This window comes from Bactrocera oleae, chromosome 6 (assembly GCF_042242935.1).
Source record: "Bactrocera oleae isolate idBacOlea1 chromosome 6, idBacOlea1, whole genome shotgun sequence".
Taxonomy (NCBI): Eukaryota; Metazoa; Arthropoda; class Insecta; order Diptera; family Tephritidae; genus Bactrocera; species Bactrocera oleae.
In genome coordinates this window covers 41942548-41962255 of record NC_091540.1, presented here as the reverse complement: position 1 = coordinate 41962255, position 19708 = coordinate 41942548, and the positions used below count along the sequence as shown (strand labels likewise).

At 33.9% G+C, this 19708-nt stretch overlaps 2 protein-coding genes across 6 annotated transcripts in view; one reads left to right on the top strand and one right to left on the bottom strand.

Moving 5' to 3' along the window:
* LOC118682016 (serine protease snake-like) overlaps positions 1 to 19708 on the top strand; it is a 255238-nt gene that overhangs the window by 79927 nt on the left and 155603 nt on the right. The gene's annotated exons all lie outside the window — the stretch shown is intronic.
* Positions 1 to 19708, bottom strand: part of LOC118680212 (serine-rich adhesin for platelets-like) — a 169316-nt gene that overhangs the window by 70984 nt on the left and 78624 nt on the right. For all 4 annotated transcript variants that reach the window (XM_070111094.1, XM_070111095.1, XM_070111092.1 and 1 more), the window contains one exon: positions 416 to 536. In XM_070111094.1, the coding sequence (XP_069967195.1) occupies positions 416 to 536 (121 nt within the window). The remainder of the gene's footprint in view (positions 1 to 415; positions 537 to 19708) is intronic.

The following is a 19708-nucleotide window of genomic DNA, read 5'->3' as shown; positions in this document are numbered from 1 at the left end:
TGATTACGGTTTGGGTTTGGCCAAAAAATCACGAATAAGCAATAATGTGTAAGTTTGTGCATCATCGTGATGCAGAATTGACTTCGCTGCCACACACTTCATGCCTAAAACATTCGAGAAAACTGAATTGCATGAGTCGATATGCCAACACCCTCTGCAACTTCCAACAATTTTTTGTTTTAATGTTTTCTTCGCTTGTTGACGTGGTCGCACCTCCAGTGTGCTCATCGTCATCAACATTAAAGATCATTAAGATGACAGAGCTATTTTATTGCCTCTTTTTGCGCATTTATGTTCTAAGTAGTAATAGTGTATACATATTTATTTATAGGCCTAGATAAATGATCAATGACCTCCGCACAGCATTTGTCAAAGTTCAATTCTCAAGACAGCTGTATATAAACAATCTACGTACCACTTTTAACGCACAAGTATAAATCGCTTGGTCGTACTAAGGCATCATCAAGAGCTCCCAAATGTAGAATAACTTCGCCTGTTGGTGTTGTAAGTGGCCATCCTTTACGCCATAGGACATTCTGCAAATAAATTTAACAATTAAAAAAATTAATTAGAACAATGTGTTTATTTATATTCCAATTAGAAAATAACCAGATAGGTGGCAATACAAATAATTTGGTCTCTATCAATGTGAAGTATTTATAATAAAGCGAGGACCAAATCGATTTGTATACATTTTTTATCAAGGGGGGTATCAAGCTAAAAGTAATTTTTGAAGAGAATAGCCAAATATTTATATTTTTATATCAACCGATTTGCATAATGTTCGCCGATGGTTGGATGTTGCATGTCATGGATATCTAACTGAAAACCTGTCAGAGGAAAGTTGCTAATAATTTTGAGAAGGAATTTGGATATCAAACGAAAAGTAATGTTTGCAGGTAGTTGCCACCTATTTATTTTCTTAAACAATTAACTTAAGTAAAGCATTTTAACAGCGGTTTCAAACTAATAATTTCAAAAGAATTGCCATCTGTTTGAAAATTAGTAGAAAAAGAAATTGGTTGGAAATGAAAGAAAATTGTTTTTTGAAAAGCCGATTACCTCTATTCAATATCGAATAGAAACAATGAAATTTTATTGATACTCATATTTGGAATTATGTAGTGTATTATTTATAAAAAAATTTAATTTACTCTTACAACTAAATCCCCTTTCTTATGCTATCATAACTTTGTATAATAATTGGAAACGTAGATCGCTCTAAATCAATATAACAGTCACACCACTCGCCCTTACAAATCTGCAGTGAACACAAATACTGATGCATTAATATATGTATGTAAGGATGTAAGTATGTATGTAGACAAGACGGAGCACATGCTCATATGTTATGTCTGTCAATTATTGTCTGATTTTTCTGATATTTAACCTGACCGCCAATGGCAAGAATGCATGCAACTGCTTTCCGCTTGCTCCCAAATAGCAACAAAAACTAAAAACGAAAAACACAACAACGAGAAAATTACGGAAATATCGCCGACATAATCGAATAAGCAAAAATTATAAAGTTTTCAATGCGCCAAAACGTTTTTTTGTTGTACACTTCAAATATTACGTAGTTGAGTGGATTTTTACATCATGTGCCAAGAAATTTGAATAGATTACATATTACGAGTGCGACGAGGGCGCTGTGTTGCACAAAGAAACCGCGAAAAAAAATTCGACAAACGCCGGTTGATGAAAGAGAAATGAAGCAGAATAACGGTGCCTTCGAGTGAGAGTAATGAAAAGCTTTAGAAATAACAGTAAAAACACCGGCAGCTAACAGCAATTGCAAGGTTGGCGAAAAAAGCGGCATTGAGATTAGTGGCCAAGCAGAGTTGCATAGGCACGAGATATATGTGTGTGTGAGAGAGAGAAAGACAGGAGGAAGGATAAGAGTGTTGAAACGAAAGCAGAGGCATGCGGGTAATGTGCTACCAAAATAAATGCACATGCCATAAAACGACTGCAGCCGTTGTTGTTGTGTAGTGGTGTTGGCGAAAAGATAAAATGCCATGCAGCAACTAACTTTCGTCGACAGTTGAAATTACGGTAACAACACCCGCAAGTGTAAAAAAATTTATTGGTTTTTTGGGTTTTCCCGAAACGTTTAGCATTCAAAGCAGTGCATTAAAACCAGTGCAACAACAACTGCGTTGGAAAATAATCGTAACAACAACAATTTGGAGGAATATGAAACATTTATTAATGCATGGAGATGTCTACGACTATTAGCTGTGAACGTACGCGAATGCATGTGTAAATATGTGTGCTTGTAACACAGAAACGGGGCGGCGCGGGCGACAAGTCAGCCGAAAGCGCGGCGTTCGACACTATCAACACTTGGCTTGGCGCAGACGGGCGAGTCTTGGCGCGCTTGCTCGTCTGTTTGAACTTTTACAAGCGCAAACACACATACAAATATACAAATATGTTTGTGTGTGTGCGTGTGTTCAGTCATTGGTTTGTGATGCAAAATTACAGATAAATCATGAAAGTCAAACTTTGGCAATTTTGCTAATTTCAGTTATTATTGCAAAAGCAAAAAAGTGCTGGCAAATATGAGTCAAAAAGTAACCAAAAAATTATGAAAAGTTAAAAAAAAATGAATCTAAAAAAATTACCAGCTCAAAATTTCACCCCCAAGGGAATGTAAAATCAAAAATTTACCAAATTTGTGTTTTGGCAGTTGCGGCAAATGTGAGGCCATCCATCCAGCTAGCACGCATTGAACGAGGCAATAAGGTATATACAACAAAAAACTTATCAATAAAAAAATTTAAAAAGTTTTCAGCCGCGACGCCACAATCTGCGTAGCCTGCTGCCACATGGAAACGGAGTTTGAGTTATTATTTGAGTTTTTTTTTAATTTTATATTTTTTATATACATTTTTGGTGAGTTGTGCTTACTTTGTTGCAAATATTTCATCGCCTCGGCGCTTGCGGCGCGTTTAATTTGCACATCATATATGCGCTGGAGCGAAATGTTCGCTTGGTTGCAAGCCTAAACGCCGATTACGAATTACCGCTGACGTGCAACATTCAACGCCGCGAAAACATTGCTAGGAGCAACTAATTTTGTTTGGCTTTAATATAATAACAAATGACCGAATCGGGCACCTGTGTTGAACCAAAACATAAATCGAATAACAAATTTTTCCTGGACATGAGAGTTGTGGTGGTTTTTTTCACTTCTGTACTTTGAAAAGAAAAGAACTGACTTAGTAAATTTAGATGTAGCAACTAGGCGTGTTTTTCGTCTAGATATGCCCGTTTTTGAAACTTCCGATTGGTTTTCTATATACTCGTAATCGGTAGCTTAAATTTCCGTTACACGACAGGTTGGATTTTGAGTCTATTAGCCTAATATAAAAAAATCGCCAAATAAAGCTTTAGAGTCGTAAACGAACAGCTGATGAACACACATTAATTTTATCGATTCGGTTTGTCTGTGCAGCTTAAATGGACCCGTTCGATTTAAATTTAGTCTTGAGTGCATTTCATTCGAGGAATATGTACCCGATATTTATAAGCCAAATAATCAGCTGTACCAAAGCAAGGGTAGAAGGATATTTCTAAAGTGACTCAGAATACGGTACTGTGACAAATATATTATGCTGTCTTCTCTATAGGTGAACTTCACAGGTCTTATCGTCCACAAAAATAGCAAAAAATAAAGGATTTAATATTCAGTGTACACGCAAATACACTTGCAGAAATATACATACATACAAAGGGATATTATATATGTATGAGAACAAAATGAAAAGGCCAAACTGGCAAATTCACATGCAGCGCGGCAAGTAAAATCCAAATTAATAAAAATCAAGAGTCCGCTAAAATAAAAACTCAACAGCAAACGCCATCGCATCGGCGAACGCCTGCAACGCGTTCACTCACGCTTGTGGGTTGTGTCGAACCGTGTATGTGTCCGTTCGCCAGGCGCAGCGGTGGCGCGTCCGATTGCGCTGGTGCGCGACCACCCAACTGGCGCATAAATCAATTCCAGCTAGTCAACCGTAGCTACACATGCAGTAAAGTATAACTGCAACAACAAAAATGACAAAAAAAAAACGATAATAAAATGAAGTGAACGAACATGATCGAAAAATGACCAAAAATCTCTGCTTCAGCACAAAGCGGCGCGCTGTGAACGGTGTGCGCGCCTAAATGCAGACAAAAAAACACACATACACCTACATACAAGTATATACTTGTATGCAAACACTCTGAATTTATTCAAATTGAAAATGATCAATTTTGTCATCTGATCATTTGATCGGCGCCGATCGGCAAAGAAAGACATGTGTGTGCATATCAGCCAAACTTTTATTGAAAGCAAAAATATCAGCAACACAACGCCGATCACCACACACAACAACAACACACACACAAGCTCACAATCACTAACTAACTGTTTTTGTAGAGCTCGCATGCGTTCGATCGATCGCGCGTTTGATCGCCAACGACGGTTCGCATGAACGCACCTCGAAACAGCAGCGTGTCACCCGTTGCGCTTAACAATTTTCGCATAACGCTTAAGTCTACTTATGCGCGCGTGTGTGTGTTCTCGTAGTCAATACAGAAATTTGCGATTGTTTTGATTTGATTTGCATTCTCAAATTTGTTTAGCGCTAATTTCGCAATGCGATTGTTAAATGCCTGATTTATGTGTGTTTCTGTGCGCGTATTTTATTGTTGTTGTTGTTGTTTTTTGTCATTGACCCAAAATGCGAATCCAATGACAGCATGCGACGTGCCCGTTTATTGTCTGGGAAATACACATTTGTGGAAACGTTCTTTCATTGATCGTTGCCTGCGATCGATAATCGTCACAAATCGTTCAAAGTCGGCTCCCATTGACATTCTGCTACTATTGTTTTCAATCTTTTTGAGAAAAAATTGACAATTGGCGACAAATTTCCGCTCTACGTTTGACTACTTCCAATGCTTGCCTAAAAATTGTTTTGAATTTTTGGCCAATGGCGTCAACATTTAATTGTTGGTAATCAATAGTGTGCTGCTTTGTGTTGTGCTACACCGGAAGTGCAAAGAGGAGTGTGTAAAAATGATTGTGCAATTTTGTATGATTCATAGTTTTACATGCGCTATTATTTATAAAGATGCATCTCTTTAAAACAAGAGGTCTCTTTCAAGAGATAGCAAACCTCTGAGTGTATTTCAGCCAAATGATGAACATGAAATATATCATACAAGTATATCATGTACAATATATAAAATGCAAATTTTGGGATATAAACAAAATATTGGATCAATTATCCAATTGAAGAAAAAAATAAAAAAAATTTCGACTCACACACAATTACCAACGGTGTTAAAAAACCAGTCCTTCACTGGTGCAATGGTTCCGGCCTTTTACGTGGTGTAAACCTATGAAAAACACGAGAGAGACAAATTTGACCTACCGGAAACAATAGTCGGAATGGTTATAAAAAATCAAGAAGAATTATGAACGCTGTGAAAAATGCCCAATCTTTGAATTCAAGTATGACCCGTAAGCATCATGGTATTATCGCACAATATGGAATCATTGCTACAGTCATGATGTGATAATCAAGTCAAAATTGTCCTCTTGATCTTGTTTACTTTCAAGAAAAGTAGTATTTTAAAAAACTAAAAGAAGAAGCTGGGGTGGCGGCTACAAATGAAGTGTATAAGGCTGGTTCAGCTGATTTAAGAATCATTGTAATCTCTCTATCCAGAAAACTCATGATAGAAGAAGGTGGCCAAACCATTTTCAACGTAGATGAAAAATTCAAACCTCTCTTAGTTTATCGCTCAGAAAATCCAAGAGCTTTAACAAATAAATCCAAAGCTGCTTTGCCTGTCATTTGAAGTCTAATGCGAAATCTGGGGTGACAGCTTCTCTTTTTGAAGACTGGTTTAGCCATCATTTTATTCCTGAAATCGAACGTTGCCGACAATTAAAATAAATCCCATTTAAACTGATGCTACTATTTTACAATGCAGCAGGCCATCCTCCCGCAACTCTAACTAATTTCGGTTCACGATTGGAAGTTGTATTTTTACCAAACACTACTAGCTTGCTTTAACCAATGAACCACGGAGTCATTAAAACTTTTAAAGTTTATTGCACAAGGCGATCATTTCCACATCTACATGAAGCTATGAGCTTTCTGTTAAAGACTTTTGAAAGCTAATCAATGTTTTAGATGCTGTAAGAATCAGTGGACCATCTTGGAGTGAACTTTCACAAAAAACTTTGAATGGTGTCTGGAAAAAACTGTGTCCTTTTTTTTCACCACTGCAACCCAGGGAGAATCTGTTTCAGATCCTGAACAAATCCATAGCATAATAGAAGAAGTGGTCGATATCGCTAAACAATTAAATATAAAGGTGGATCGGAGGAGCCGATTAAACATACTTTATATGGACTTATAAGCAAAGTTAAACCCGACTTACGCGAATTCGATTTATACGGCAACCGCTCGGACCCACCTATCGCGTAAAAACGAAAATTACTGTTCAGAAAAAATTTGATAGTGTTAATATCATTGATCGGTAATTATATGTTATCCCAGTAAACATTAGATAACATTTTATGAAACCATATTTTATTAAATTACAGTAGGCTTAGAGCTACCCATGTTGCCATACTTGAAATGTTGGATACTCTTCATTTTATTTAACAGAGTTAAAACCCTTTTATAAGAATCATTACTTTTTTTTTAAATTTGTGTTAGAGTAAGGTGGCAATGATGCACCTCAAATGGGTTTTGTATTTACTTCTCAACTACTATCTATTTAGGAACCACTCATTATGTATTTACATACTGTGGTAAATTTTAATTTACGTGCAACATAATGTGCTATTATAAAAGTTTCGGCAAAATTGGTTCAGAAAATTGCCCTCTAGAAGTCATTTCATATCACAACATCGAATCTTAAATTTATAATTCCGAGTTAGCAATACACAAATTAAACTTACCCATATTTGGTGGTTGTCTTCGCTAACAGGCGAAATGTATGCAACATTTGACATCTCTTTTTAAAGTTTTTGTCAATTTTGTGGTTCGGAGTTGAATAAAGAATATAATAATTTTATTTTCGTTAAATAATAACGATTCACACATATTTCGGGATCCCGAATTGGGCATTTTCAAATACAGAAATTTCGAGATTCGTAATTTACGAGAATTATTTAATAAAGAACAAATAGAAACGAAAGAGTATTGTAGAAAAAGCATGTCTACAAATCAGAAGCGAGTAGTTCAGTTGAAACACTAAGTAGAGGAAATGTATATAAAGAAAAAATATAAAATCTAAATCATATGGCCTTGCCTAACTCTTAACCCAATATGAAAAAGGTTCAGCAACTGCCACAAACCCATCATCACTGCGGTGTTGGTGGTCCAAGCAAATTGATTCGTTTCATCACCGCGCATGTGCCGAAGTCACAGAAGCACAGAAGTCAAGTGAGAGCGAAAACGATGATTGCTACAACCAACAAACAACAAAAGCTGCAACACAAAACGTTACGGTAGCTGATGATAGGGTCGACCCACGCAAAATTAACCGCGTTATGTACAACGAAATGACTTCATTAAACGTATGCAAATGACACTGCGCGCTTCGCTTTGTCGCAGTTTTGTGGTCACCTTCGTCTTTCTCTCTTCCAACACCTTCTCCTCATAGCATCTTCGCCATAGTGCGGCATTTTGACTTTTGGGCTATAATTATTACGGTTACTGCGGTGTGGACATGTATGCGGCTCGCGATGCCACAGTTTCGAATTTCAACATTTATTGACAGCTACAAAATGCACACACACACATCTACATATATTTTCAGTGAAACAGGTCTATATGTCAGCAAGTGGTGCGGCGTAATCGAAATGTAGCAATGAAGAATTGTTGCACTCTTATTTACATACATATCTACAACCAAACAGATGTGTTTATATATATATATATATATACATATATTAGATAACCGCCCACTCCGCAATTAACGCTTGATTATGTAAATTATGCACACCGCACTGCGTTTTCTCTCTTACATGTGTGGAAGTGTGTAAATGTGTGCAGTGTGGAAATGTTGCAACGTCCTATTTGCTGCAGTTTGACTTGGTCAGGCACCATCTTGGCCTAGACGGGTCTTTGACACGGTCAGTGAACCATTGTAAGATCAGTTGCAGTGCAAAGTGAAAAGAAAAGGTTTCTGACACAATTTCTATCGACGCCCACATAAATTGTTAATTGTGTGTATTTGGGGCACATATGCACAGTGTGCTCTATATTGACAGCAAAAAAAAATTAAGCTATATAAATTGGTCAAACAAATTCGTTTGTTGCCAAATTGATGCCAACACTTGAGATGACAGTTACAATCACAGCAAATATTACTAGTGGGTGTGGGATGCGTTTGTGACGACCTGTTTGTGTTTGTGGCATATTGCAATGCAATGTAATCTGCATACCAGCAGATGTAGATGTGTGTGCCGGCTGATTTTGTAAATACCTTTTTTGATTTTGTATTGAAAAGGGGTTTCAATAAAAGCAAACCATTTTATTATCCAAAAGACGAGATATAAATTCTTTTATCGGTTACAAAAATTAAAGGCTTATTGCGTAGAGTTCGAACTTCAGCTAATCAATTCAGACCCATATAAATAAGAAATCCGTCTAGTACTACAAATTGATCATGAATATTTAAAATAAATTGCAGGCGACTAAGGTAATTTATATTTGAAATATTCTGCGTCATGACTTAAACTATTACGTCAAATCAGGAGATAGACTTACAAAATATTTCATTTGTCTTTTTTGACCACCAAACAAAAATATAAAAAGAAAATAATTTTTAATTTTTCTGTCGACTCCAAATGACTAGATCGTATTTCTAATATACTCGATGGCTTAATTCGGTTTACATGAAATTGTTTAGTAAAAAGAAAAACCCTGTAGAATTTATGTCATGCCGCAATATTGTTCCTTAAATCCATAATTCAGATTTTGCTGCACACAAATAATTTTATCGTGTTTAGTGGCTGTCTTCGCTAACAACTATGAATCCGCCGTAATGTAGGCAATATTTAACTCAATTTTTTCAAGGTTTATGATTTTGTTAAATTTCTAAAGCTATATGATTTAGTATCACAAGCACTCAAACACGAGTTTGTCTATACAAAGGCAGTTTGGTCCGCTCTTATCACCACATTTTATTTCTGCTTTTAAATATACAATCCTGTATTAGAACAATATGGCGGTATTGTTGTAAAAATTTGCCACACCTATTTATTAGCACATATGTTAATAAATTGCACTTAACCTCAAAGTTTCTCCAATAAGTCTTCTTCTTGAACAAAATATACCGAATAAGATGAATTTGGAGCAAGATTTTAATATTTTCATTTAATTATACGATAACTATTAGGTCATCTCTGAAGGATCCAATAAACTTTTATAATAAAGATAAAATGTTTTTAAAATATACATTCAAATACATGTTTTTCACGATGCAACCATGCAACTTAATGCATTAGTGTGGAATACGTCTAACATTTGTTGCATATTTCGAACAACGCTCAACTTCTCACATATCTTGCCCATTTCTTAATGTCAGCTTACGCACAAGGCACGCACGCATGCTCAAAACTCATATGCTTTCAATAATATTGACAATATTATGGTCTATCGCTTGACGCTATAAAGCAGCTGCTTTATGGACTTTTGTAAAAGCGCCGCGTCGAAACTTCAAAGTTACAAGCACGCAAATGAAATAAATGTCATGTAAGTCGATATATATATATATATACAATATAAATATATCCAACCACACATATATAAAGAAATATGTATGTTTATATAAAGGCGCACACATTGTGAAGAAAAACCGTAGTGTACAACACGCAGCAGGTAAACATGTTGCCACATTTTATGTTTCACAATTTTGACAGCAACAAACGGCAAAACATGTTGTTGCTTTTAAAATGGTTGCTAGTTTTATTTTTGCGATATTTCTACTCGGCGTTGTAGCTATTCTTAATTGTCAAAGAAGTTCGGAGTGACACTTTTTTCTACCCAAAAAAAGATTTGGATTGGCCGCCTTTTTTCTAATATACAGACATTTATGTATACATAAAAAAGCAATATATAATAGGCATATGTACACCCATTGGCATATATATAGGTACGTGCGAACCTGGTTCCATTTGTTGCAAGTCGCTGTAAACATGCCGCTGCCGTTGTTATGTGGGAGTGATAAATTATGTTGTTGACATTTTGCGGCCACTTTTCGGCTAACAAGCAAACAAGCGCTCAGCCATCAATTAAGCTAACTGGAATTCTCTGAATCCTTTTTGTATACTTAATTTCAATAGAAAATTATATTGTTTTTTCCAAGCAACATTTTTATGTCATGCCACATTATTGTTTTTTTTTAATGTCATTGGCAGTTATAATTTTATTAAATATATTCATAAAAAAAATACTTAAAAGTGCAGAATAAGCTAAGACATTAATTACCTTTCTCGAAAACCGAAATTCGTCTCGGTTTTTATATTTGTCGTTGCCCCAAATTATTCCCTTAACACATCTATCAATTTACATTCTTTTGTATGCGCTTTGTTGTTTTTATTATTATTATGTTCTCAAGAACTTTCTCTTTTCAACAATCAATTTTCTAAAAATTAACAACTGCTTATCTCGAAATTTATTGAGCTCACAATCGAGAACACAACACACATAGTCACGAGAATGCACTCACGCCGCACATTAAGTCAGACAATCATTTGTGTACATGCGGTTGCTAATGAAGCGATGCGAAGGAGTGAAAATGAGCTTTCGACTTGATCAGTGAACGCATGCGCAGACGCGTATGGCGTTGTAAAAATGTATAAATAAATTATTCATCATTACCAAGTTAAGAATGTTTTCACGATAAAGCCACGAAATAAGAAAACAATAAGAAAGACAAAAAAATCAACTAAACGAAATGGGTGGCGCTTTCGTTGACATTTGCACTTGCCCCAAAATTATTGAGCATCTACATTTCGTATGCATTATTTTGGGTTTTCTTTTGTGTGTTGAATGGAGAAATTTAAAACAAAACTCTTTCAACCATCATTATTAATGTTAGTATAGAAGCATCTCATTAATTGAAGATATAATAAATTTTCATATAGTAAACTTGTTCCAACAAAAGGTGAGATTAATGATAATCGAACTGGTAATCAATGTACCACAGGAAAATAATTTAATATCCGAACGAAATATTCAATATTTTCTTTTGTTATTCAGTATTTAATTTCTTATTTTAATACAATACGTATATTATGTATGTATGTTTAATATATCAGTGGTAATCAAAAGGAATCGGATGAGTTAAATATTATTACAAAGAGGTATAAGTATTGGTAATCAACAAGCGAATGATTAAATCGGCTTCGAAATCAAAGGAGTACAAAATTTATGGAAACGAATTGCCGCTTTTTAAAACACATTACATTGCAAAAATTTACATTATCTTATTTAATCATATCTAAAATTAAAAGCTTCTTGAAAAAAAAAATCCAAAAAAAAAAGTTTTCTGAGTTGCAAGTGGATATAACTCCTTAATGTTGTGTATATCAATTGTTTTTGTACCAAAAATAAAATGCCAATAATAACTAATTGAATACTTGGAAATATTTACATGGGAAATTCAGACAAACAAGCTCGTATCACAAGCTACAAGTTTTAGAGCTCTTTAGTACAACTAGGTTTAGCCTCAATGACATTTCATTATAACCGCCGGACCCTAACAATAATTAAGATAACCGGTTTTACTTGCACCTATAACTAATACTCGTAAATCATGATTTTACAGTGTTGAATAATGATTCAAATATCGACTTCCCTAACTATCGAAAGGCAAAATCAGTAATCTTCCTGTTTTCTGTGTGACACGGATTTCTGGTTCTGGTTTAAGATGAACGTGTGTATAAAGAAACTATCTTTTTTCTGTATCTATCTCTTTATTCCATAGCAATGTCAACAATTATACTCTACATGCCAACAATAAGGCTTCCATTTCGCGGAATATTATTATTGTTAAATTAATGGAAGGAGGTGCAATGAAGGACAGAATCAAGAACAAATTTTAGGTTCTCATTAACCGTTAAAAATTATTGGGTTTGTGAAAGCGAGGAACAATTTTCTGAAAATGCATACAATTTCCAATAAGAATAAAGGGAGATGAAGACTTTATATACACTACTAAAGTTGCGGTAATACTTGGGTTCTTACTTATTCTAAACCGTTTAGTCTTCGTATGAATTACTAAAGAAGTGTTATGAACAAAAAGGGTTAAGCTCCTTTAACTAACAATAATTTAAATTACATACTATACAACAGTAAATATTGAGTTCAGCGATCAGTGAGTCGCGAATAAGAAAAATTCAAATGGAATATTAAATAAAACTTTATCAATAAAATTATTATTACTATTATTAGACATATCACGATCATTAAATTTGCATAGCAATAAAATCCATTAAATTGTCTTAAGTAAGTTTCCATGTATTCGAGTTATTTGCGAAAATGAAAAGGAAAAACGAAAAGCAAGAACCAGAACTGCAAATACTTTTAGCCAAATGGATGTCGTACAAGAACATAAAAATCAATTTTACTGAGCAATAACTACTTCTACGTAAAGCTATGCTGGCAGTGAACCATATAAACAGTAATGGAGGTAATAAAAGAACAACAAACATATGGATGCAAGCGAAAGACGAAATAAAAGACCGGCAGTCTGAGCCGCGGTGATTGAATGTGACTAAAATGCGCTGCAATATAAAACAATAAAACTAAAGAATAAAAAAATATAAAAACATTGTTAAAAGACAATAATTCATTTGCGAGCGGTGGTGTAAATATTGTATTGGATTGTAACATCTAAATATTGAAATATATTTTATTATTGACAATGAATTTCACAGCTCAAACTTTGGTTGATAATGTTGTTTTTAATTTATTGAATTTTATTACAAAACTAATTTATTTATTAAAGCATTATACAAATTTATTTTAATAATTATATAAAAAACTAATTTTTAAGTAGTAGATAAAGAATTATAAAAAAATTCTTATTCATGGCAACTCATCTTTTAAATATGTTTAAATGAAAGGATTTCTGAAGACTTTACGGAAGGCATTCTTTAATTATTTGTGTTTAAACACATTGTTTAATACTTTATAGAGTTTTCCTTTTTGGTCAGGGGGCAACTATGTTTCGAAATAAATATACATACATAAGCAAAGCTTTTACCGAATACTTTCTTGGACTCATTCTGAACTCTTTGTATTATACTTAAACACATTTTATAATAAAATTTCTTAAACAGATGGCAACACTGGTAAAATATAGTTCAATAAGAGACTAAATATTTTTCATCGAATACTTTCTAGAGCTTTTTCTGAAACTACTTCTACGTAAATACTTTTTATAAAATCTTTCTAATGCAAGTAGTACCACCGTTATCATTAATGGCAACTCTATTCCAAAATATGTCTAAGTGAAGGCTGCCCGAATAGTTTCTGTAAAGATAGTTTTCGCAAACTCCATAAGTTTGAAGACATTTTGCAATACTTTCAGATACTAATTTTTTGGACAGTTGGCAACTCTATAACCAAATATGCTTAATTTAAAGTCCCGCAACTATTTTTCGAAAGACGGATGATAGAAGGAAGTAACTTTCGATATATATATTATTATTTACATTTATTTTGTAATTATCTTATATATAAAAATTAATTTGCGTAATGTATGTTCCTTCAAAACTTCGGAACGCGGGCAATAAATTGGATATCCTTTTCTATTGTATTCCTTATCGCCACGCAAGGTTTGTATACAAAAATAATTAAATTTGATTTAGATTTCGGTGATAACGAAGCATCAACACCCAAACCTAATAAAAAAATACTAAGTAACAGAAAAAGTTATTTGATTGATTGATTGTTTTCGTTCGTATTAAAATTGAAAAAAGTATTGGGCGCGGTTGACGTTGTTTTGATAATAATATAGAGGTTAAATCGTGATTTGGGTGATTTGATGTGAATTTCGAAGTTAGGTCGTGTATATGGTTAAAAATGCTACCACTAAGGCGTCAAAATATCGAGCGGCGTACGCGTAAAGCTAGTCGGGTGTACAGTTTTCGAAATAATAAGATAGAAAACGAGCGATGTCAGCGTTTGGAGATAAATAGAATAAGAATTTCTCAAGTAAGATCAACCACCTCCCAGGAAGAACCCATGACATCAATTTCAAGCGAGAGGTAATCATACGATCAAATGTATCAATTACCTATGAACGTTTGGCTTTTATATATGACAGGAATATGACAAGACAGGACTATGTTGCAGGAACGGTAAGGTCAAATTACCGAAACTAACCACCTGAACAACTCAATTCGGATCCTATATCAAAGCATTTCTTGCAGAATATTCAAAGTTATAACAGTATGTTCCAAATGACATCATTTGGTGCAAATGTTATTGAACAACGTAGTTGCAAACCAACTTTTAATTTATTGATTTTTCTCTTAACAACATATTAATATACAAATCCAATCAGAGTCAAAGACAATTCACCACCAAAGAGCATTGTTGCTGTCAGTTGATGATGAATACAAATTTCTTTAAATTTATTTCTAAAGAAATTCTGAAAATAAAACGAATCAACGTTGTGCTATCAAGGTTTAAAATTACTGTAGAATGATAATCATTGAGATCATACTCGCGCTGATACTGTTATTTCATGTACTTCGTATCAAATTCATCATTTCTGTCTTCGTTATTTCTACCTGCTTTCCATTAAATCCACATCATTTGGGAACAAATACAAAGCTAGCAAGGTTAAAGATTTTGCACAGGGTCTTAACACTCCCGAACTTGAAATTTGTGCTTAATGAGGTATAGAAATGATTACAAGATTCTTGAGTTGCCATATTTTTTGCATGGTCAGCTGCACGTTGCTAATCAAGAGTCGGCAAACAATCTTCCCAATATGTTTTTTCTCCCAAACGAAAAACAAAGAATATTGCACTTTAAAATATTGTACTATATCATATAGTTGAATATATAAGTGTATAAAATTTATTGACCAATAAATTTAATTTATTAACTAATAAATTTATTCCAATATGGATGGTATGAAGTTTGCCGGGTCAGCTAATTTTATTTAAAACACTTTTCAATTTTGTTTGGAACTCGTTAACCAAATCTTAAATGATATTTACTTTGCGACACAGGGTTGATTAAATATTCGCATAGCTCTCTTTTGGTTGCATATAACAAACAGTGTGTAATAAAAGTCTATGGCCGCGGCTGTTGGACCTAACTTAACTCTGCGCTCCACTTCTGTCAAGTGTTAAATGCGCCCGCTTTGATTTATGGCAACACCACCTATGATATGGTCACTGCACAGATATGCAGCGGCCAACAGGCGAATCAACAAACTCGAAGAAGTACATATATATATGTATACTTGTATATATTTTAGCTCGTTTCTCAAGTGATCCACGATGTGTGGTGGGAGAGCTGTGCCACCCTTCAAGTTGACTTGTTAGAAAATCACTGAATAAAGTAGAACGTTGCTTTTATTGCAATTTATTTTGATTTTTGCAAAGAAAATAAAAAACTTTTAAAGCAAAACCATATTCAAATCCAAGTGTTGACCAAAGGGTTAAGCGATCGTTTCGCAACGCTGCCCACGGAGCCCTTTCCTGCTGGCTTATGTGTGTCGGTTCAACACTTTCACACTCTTTCTCGTCGCATTTATCTTATAAGTATTTATGCACACTACTCACTGTCAGACCCTTCTCAGACCCACTTTCATATGTCACAAAAACAAGCATATAATATGTACTTGTCATTTGAAACCACGGTGTTATCACAGTCTTCATTTATGCCCATATTATATTATGTATTGTTTGAGCCTCTTTTCCCCTGAAGATTACATGTAAATATTGATTTCTTTGCTTTTGTCCTAAAAAACGTAATTGTGATAAATGTGTGTAAATGAATGGAGGAAAAATATTATGTAATTATTTATAACAGTATACTTTGAAAAAAAGGCAGTGCCGGTTTTTATCAAGTGTAATCTAAGAAAATTGATCAGAAACCTACTGAAAGAACCAACTTTTCTCATAAATTTTCCCTTTACTTCGGTCAATGTTTTAGAATTCCCAAGTATACAAACTTTTTAAAAAAATATTTAATATAGCACTACTTTTTGCTTTTACGTGCTTGGGATTAGTTTAAAAGAAGTCGATGTGGGGTCTGAAATATAGTGATATGTTCAAAAAATATGAAAGAGGTTAAAGGAAAAAAATAAAGTAAAAACATTATTTAAATTAATTTTCAAACAGTGATTGTAGACCCTTAGAGAATTCTTAGCTTCGGCGACTCCCAGTAAAATTGTTTTGAAACTATTTTATTGTATGCGGTTAATTTTTGATAATTCTTTCATTAAATGCTTTAGGAGATTTTTTAAGGCAGGGGTCAAAATGATCTGAAACGATGGCTTAGCGGGTTAAACTATTCCAAAAATTTCAAATTTCTTAAATTGTCGTCTTTTAAATTCTGAGATATGACGATTCTAAGTCGAATTTGCTGAAATATTTCATTGTATATATAATGTGGATTAGGATTTTTTAAAACCAAGGTCAAAATGACTCTCAATGGTGGTTTAGAGGGTAAAAATATTAAAATTATGTTTTGAAAAACTTGTTTAATGTCTTTAAAGACCAGAGTGGGTGTGTCGATTAATTAAATTTTGCATCTTATTAAAATTTTATATATTTTATATAAAAACTGTATCTTCGAAAAACATGTTCATATAAATTGAACCACCCTAGTATGCGTACGAGAAAATTTCACTAACAATTCCAAATTTATCATAATTAATAGTGCAATTAGCCGTATTAAGTTAAAAATTTCTTCACTTAACACAAAGTGAGGACGTTTCGGGGGCCACTGTGATCCCTTGGGGACATTAAACATGAACTGGTTTGCTCAAATACCAACTATGAGACTGTAGTTTTAAATATAATTTTTACCTTCCCTCATTTGAACTTTACATGAATATGTTTCTCTATAAATATATGCCATATATTGTATATGTGTATGTTGCCTGTCTTGTGTTTGACTTAAAGTCGTTGACACTTTTGTTTATAGACAGTTTTGTTATAATTTGTTTAGCATTTTTTGTGTTCACATTTTAGAGTCTGTTGTTGCAATATTTTTTTTTCTTTTGTCGTTACAGCTAAAGTTGTTGACTGACAGTTCGGCCTTTTGGTTACGGTAGTTCAAACATGGTGTTCACCTACTATTATTATGTTTGCGTTGTTCCGTTTTGCCAACCAAATGTGACACACTGAAAACAAATTCACTGGAAGAATATTATATAAAGTGAATTACATAATAACCATTTTTATGCTTTAAATTCAGGAAAAAAAAACTAATTATGTAAATATTTAAAGTTAAAGTTCAAAAGTTTTTTACATGAAAATAATTTTGGGAAACGCTTCCACTTATTTGAAAAGTTAAGTGGCAATAATTTTTAAGTTAAGAAACCTTGCAATATAAAAAATGTAATGTATTCATAAGGCTTAGGAAAGCTTATAAACGAAAATCTGTTTGAAAAAGGTTGCCATATAATTAAGAAAGTTCATACATTAAATTTTAAGACAAATATTTCAAAGATAATATCGCCAGATTAGCAAGGGCTAAGAAAGCTTAAACTTAAAAATATTTTATAATATTTTTCGGGAGAAGAGGTGAGTGGGCAAATACTATAGATTGGATTGAAGAGATTTTTCTTGATTTGGTTTTTCAGATAACTATATATTTTTTACAGTTATTCAACAGCACAGAATCAAGGGGTTACCACACACATTTCATAATTTACCGTACCGGAACTGCTTTCCTTTATTTCAACATACATTTTTTTCAGTGTATACAATACCATATTTCAACGCTTGTTAAATGGATTGATATGTTTGCCACACACCTAATGCATCGTTAACCATAACTGTCAGCCAATAAGTCGCTGTGACGTTTAAGCTCCGTGTGACAACATTTTTGGCTTATGGTAATCACTTATTACGATTATATAGACGAGCATAAATCATAACTGACGGCCGCCATTGAGTTAAAAAAAAGAAAGCAAAGTATAAAAGTACAAATTGAATATTAAAATGTGCGGGCGCGCATATTCATTAACCCCTCCAAAGCCAAAAAAAGGAAATTTTACGTAAATGCAAAGAATCACACACAAATTATAAGATGTGTGCGAAAAAGGCGAATTGTGAGCATGTCTAAATGGCGCCAATGAAAGCACAGCCGACAATAAAAAGAAATTGAAATCCAAAAAATTGTTAACAATCTGTATGCCTCAAAATGCGAAGTTGCGATTATTTGTTTTGCTGATTTTTGCTTGATTGCCTCCGGCTGCTGTCTGGAAATGAGTGAGCGCTGTCGGATTTTGCCCCAACCTATCCCAATACACCATATATACTTATAAACATATCTATATGTATTCATATATATATACAATTTAAATTTGGTCCTAAGGTGGCCAATCAACGCTTTAAGGAAGTCTGGCGTGATTGTGGGAAGCTACAAACGCAGGAGTGTGTGTGTGTGCCACAAAAATATATATGTACATATATTTATATATACTTGTAGTACATATATTTCTCGTGGAACTCGTGGAATTGGTAGCAACCACTGGAGTGGCAGTGCCAAAATTAAACTTTACATGCGTCAAATTATTTGAAATTTTTTGCTGATCTTATTGCTGTTGTTGTAATTACCCATTTTACGACAATTCATCATTCGCACTCACAGCAGCAGCGACAGCCAGCCTGCCGAGCGGGGCACTAACTAACTAAAGGAGTGGAAGAGGGTGTCTGTGTGGCTCAGTCACAGACTGTCTGCCGTTGACTTGTTGAATAAACAAATTGCACAGCAAGCGTAAATTACTTATATATATACATATGTGTTTGTAAGTAATTTAGGAATGAATAACTATTATGACAACTCAACTGGCTTGGTTTCCGTGGTACAGATTGTCATTTCGGACGCTCGATAGGTGGCAACAGTTTAACAATAACAAAACCAAATTTGGTTGTAAAATTAAAAATAACATAAATGTTCGGGTAAATATTAAAAATGATGAGTTTCGATGAATAGATGTGGTTGCAAATGAGTTTGAAGTAAGAAAACTTTACAACTTAATATCAACGCAGTGGTAGGTGTTTTGACTAAACACTGTGGAAGGTGTCTTAGCTAAGAACCAAGATTGATATAACCTTTTTATGTTCGTGTGAAGTTTGAACTCCATATGTTAATTAGTGTGTGTTCAGCAACCTGGTGATTTTTTGCTTGGAAAAACATAAAACAATGAATTTGCTTGAAGTTTTGTGATTTCAATGGAATCACGGCTACGGAATCGTTAAAAATGTTGCAAAAGTGTTTTGGGTAATCTATTTTATCAGGAACACAAATATTTGTGTGTCACGAAGCATTCGGGTAAGGTAGTGAAGTTATCTAAAACTAATGACGATAACATCGACGAAGTTAAAGAAAAGGTACTTAAAAATCGTTGTGTAGGCATCAGAAAGATAGCAAAGGATCTCAGCAGCTCCTATGGATCGGCTCAACACATTTTGGGTAATGTT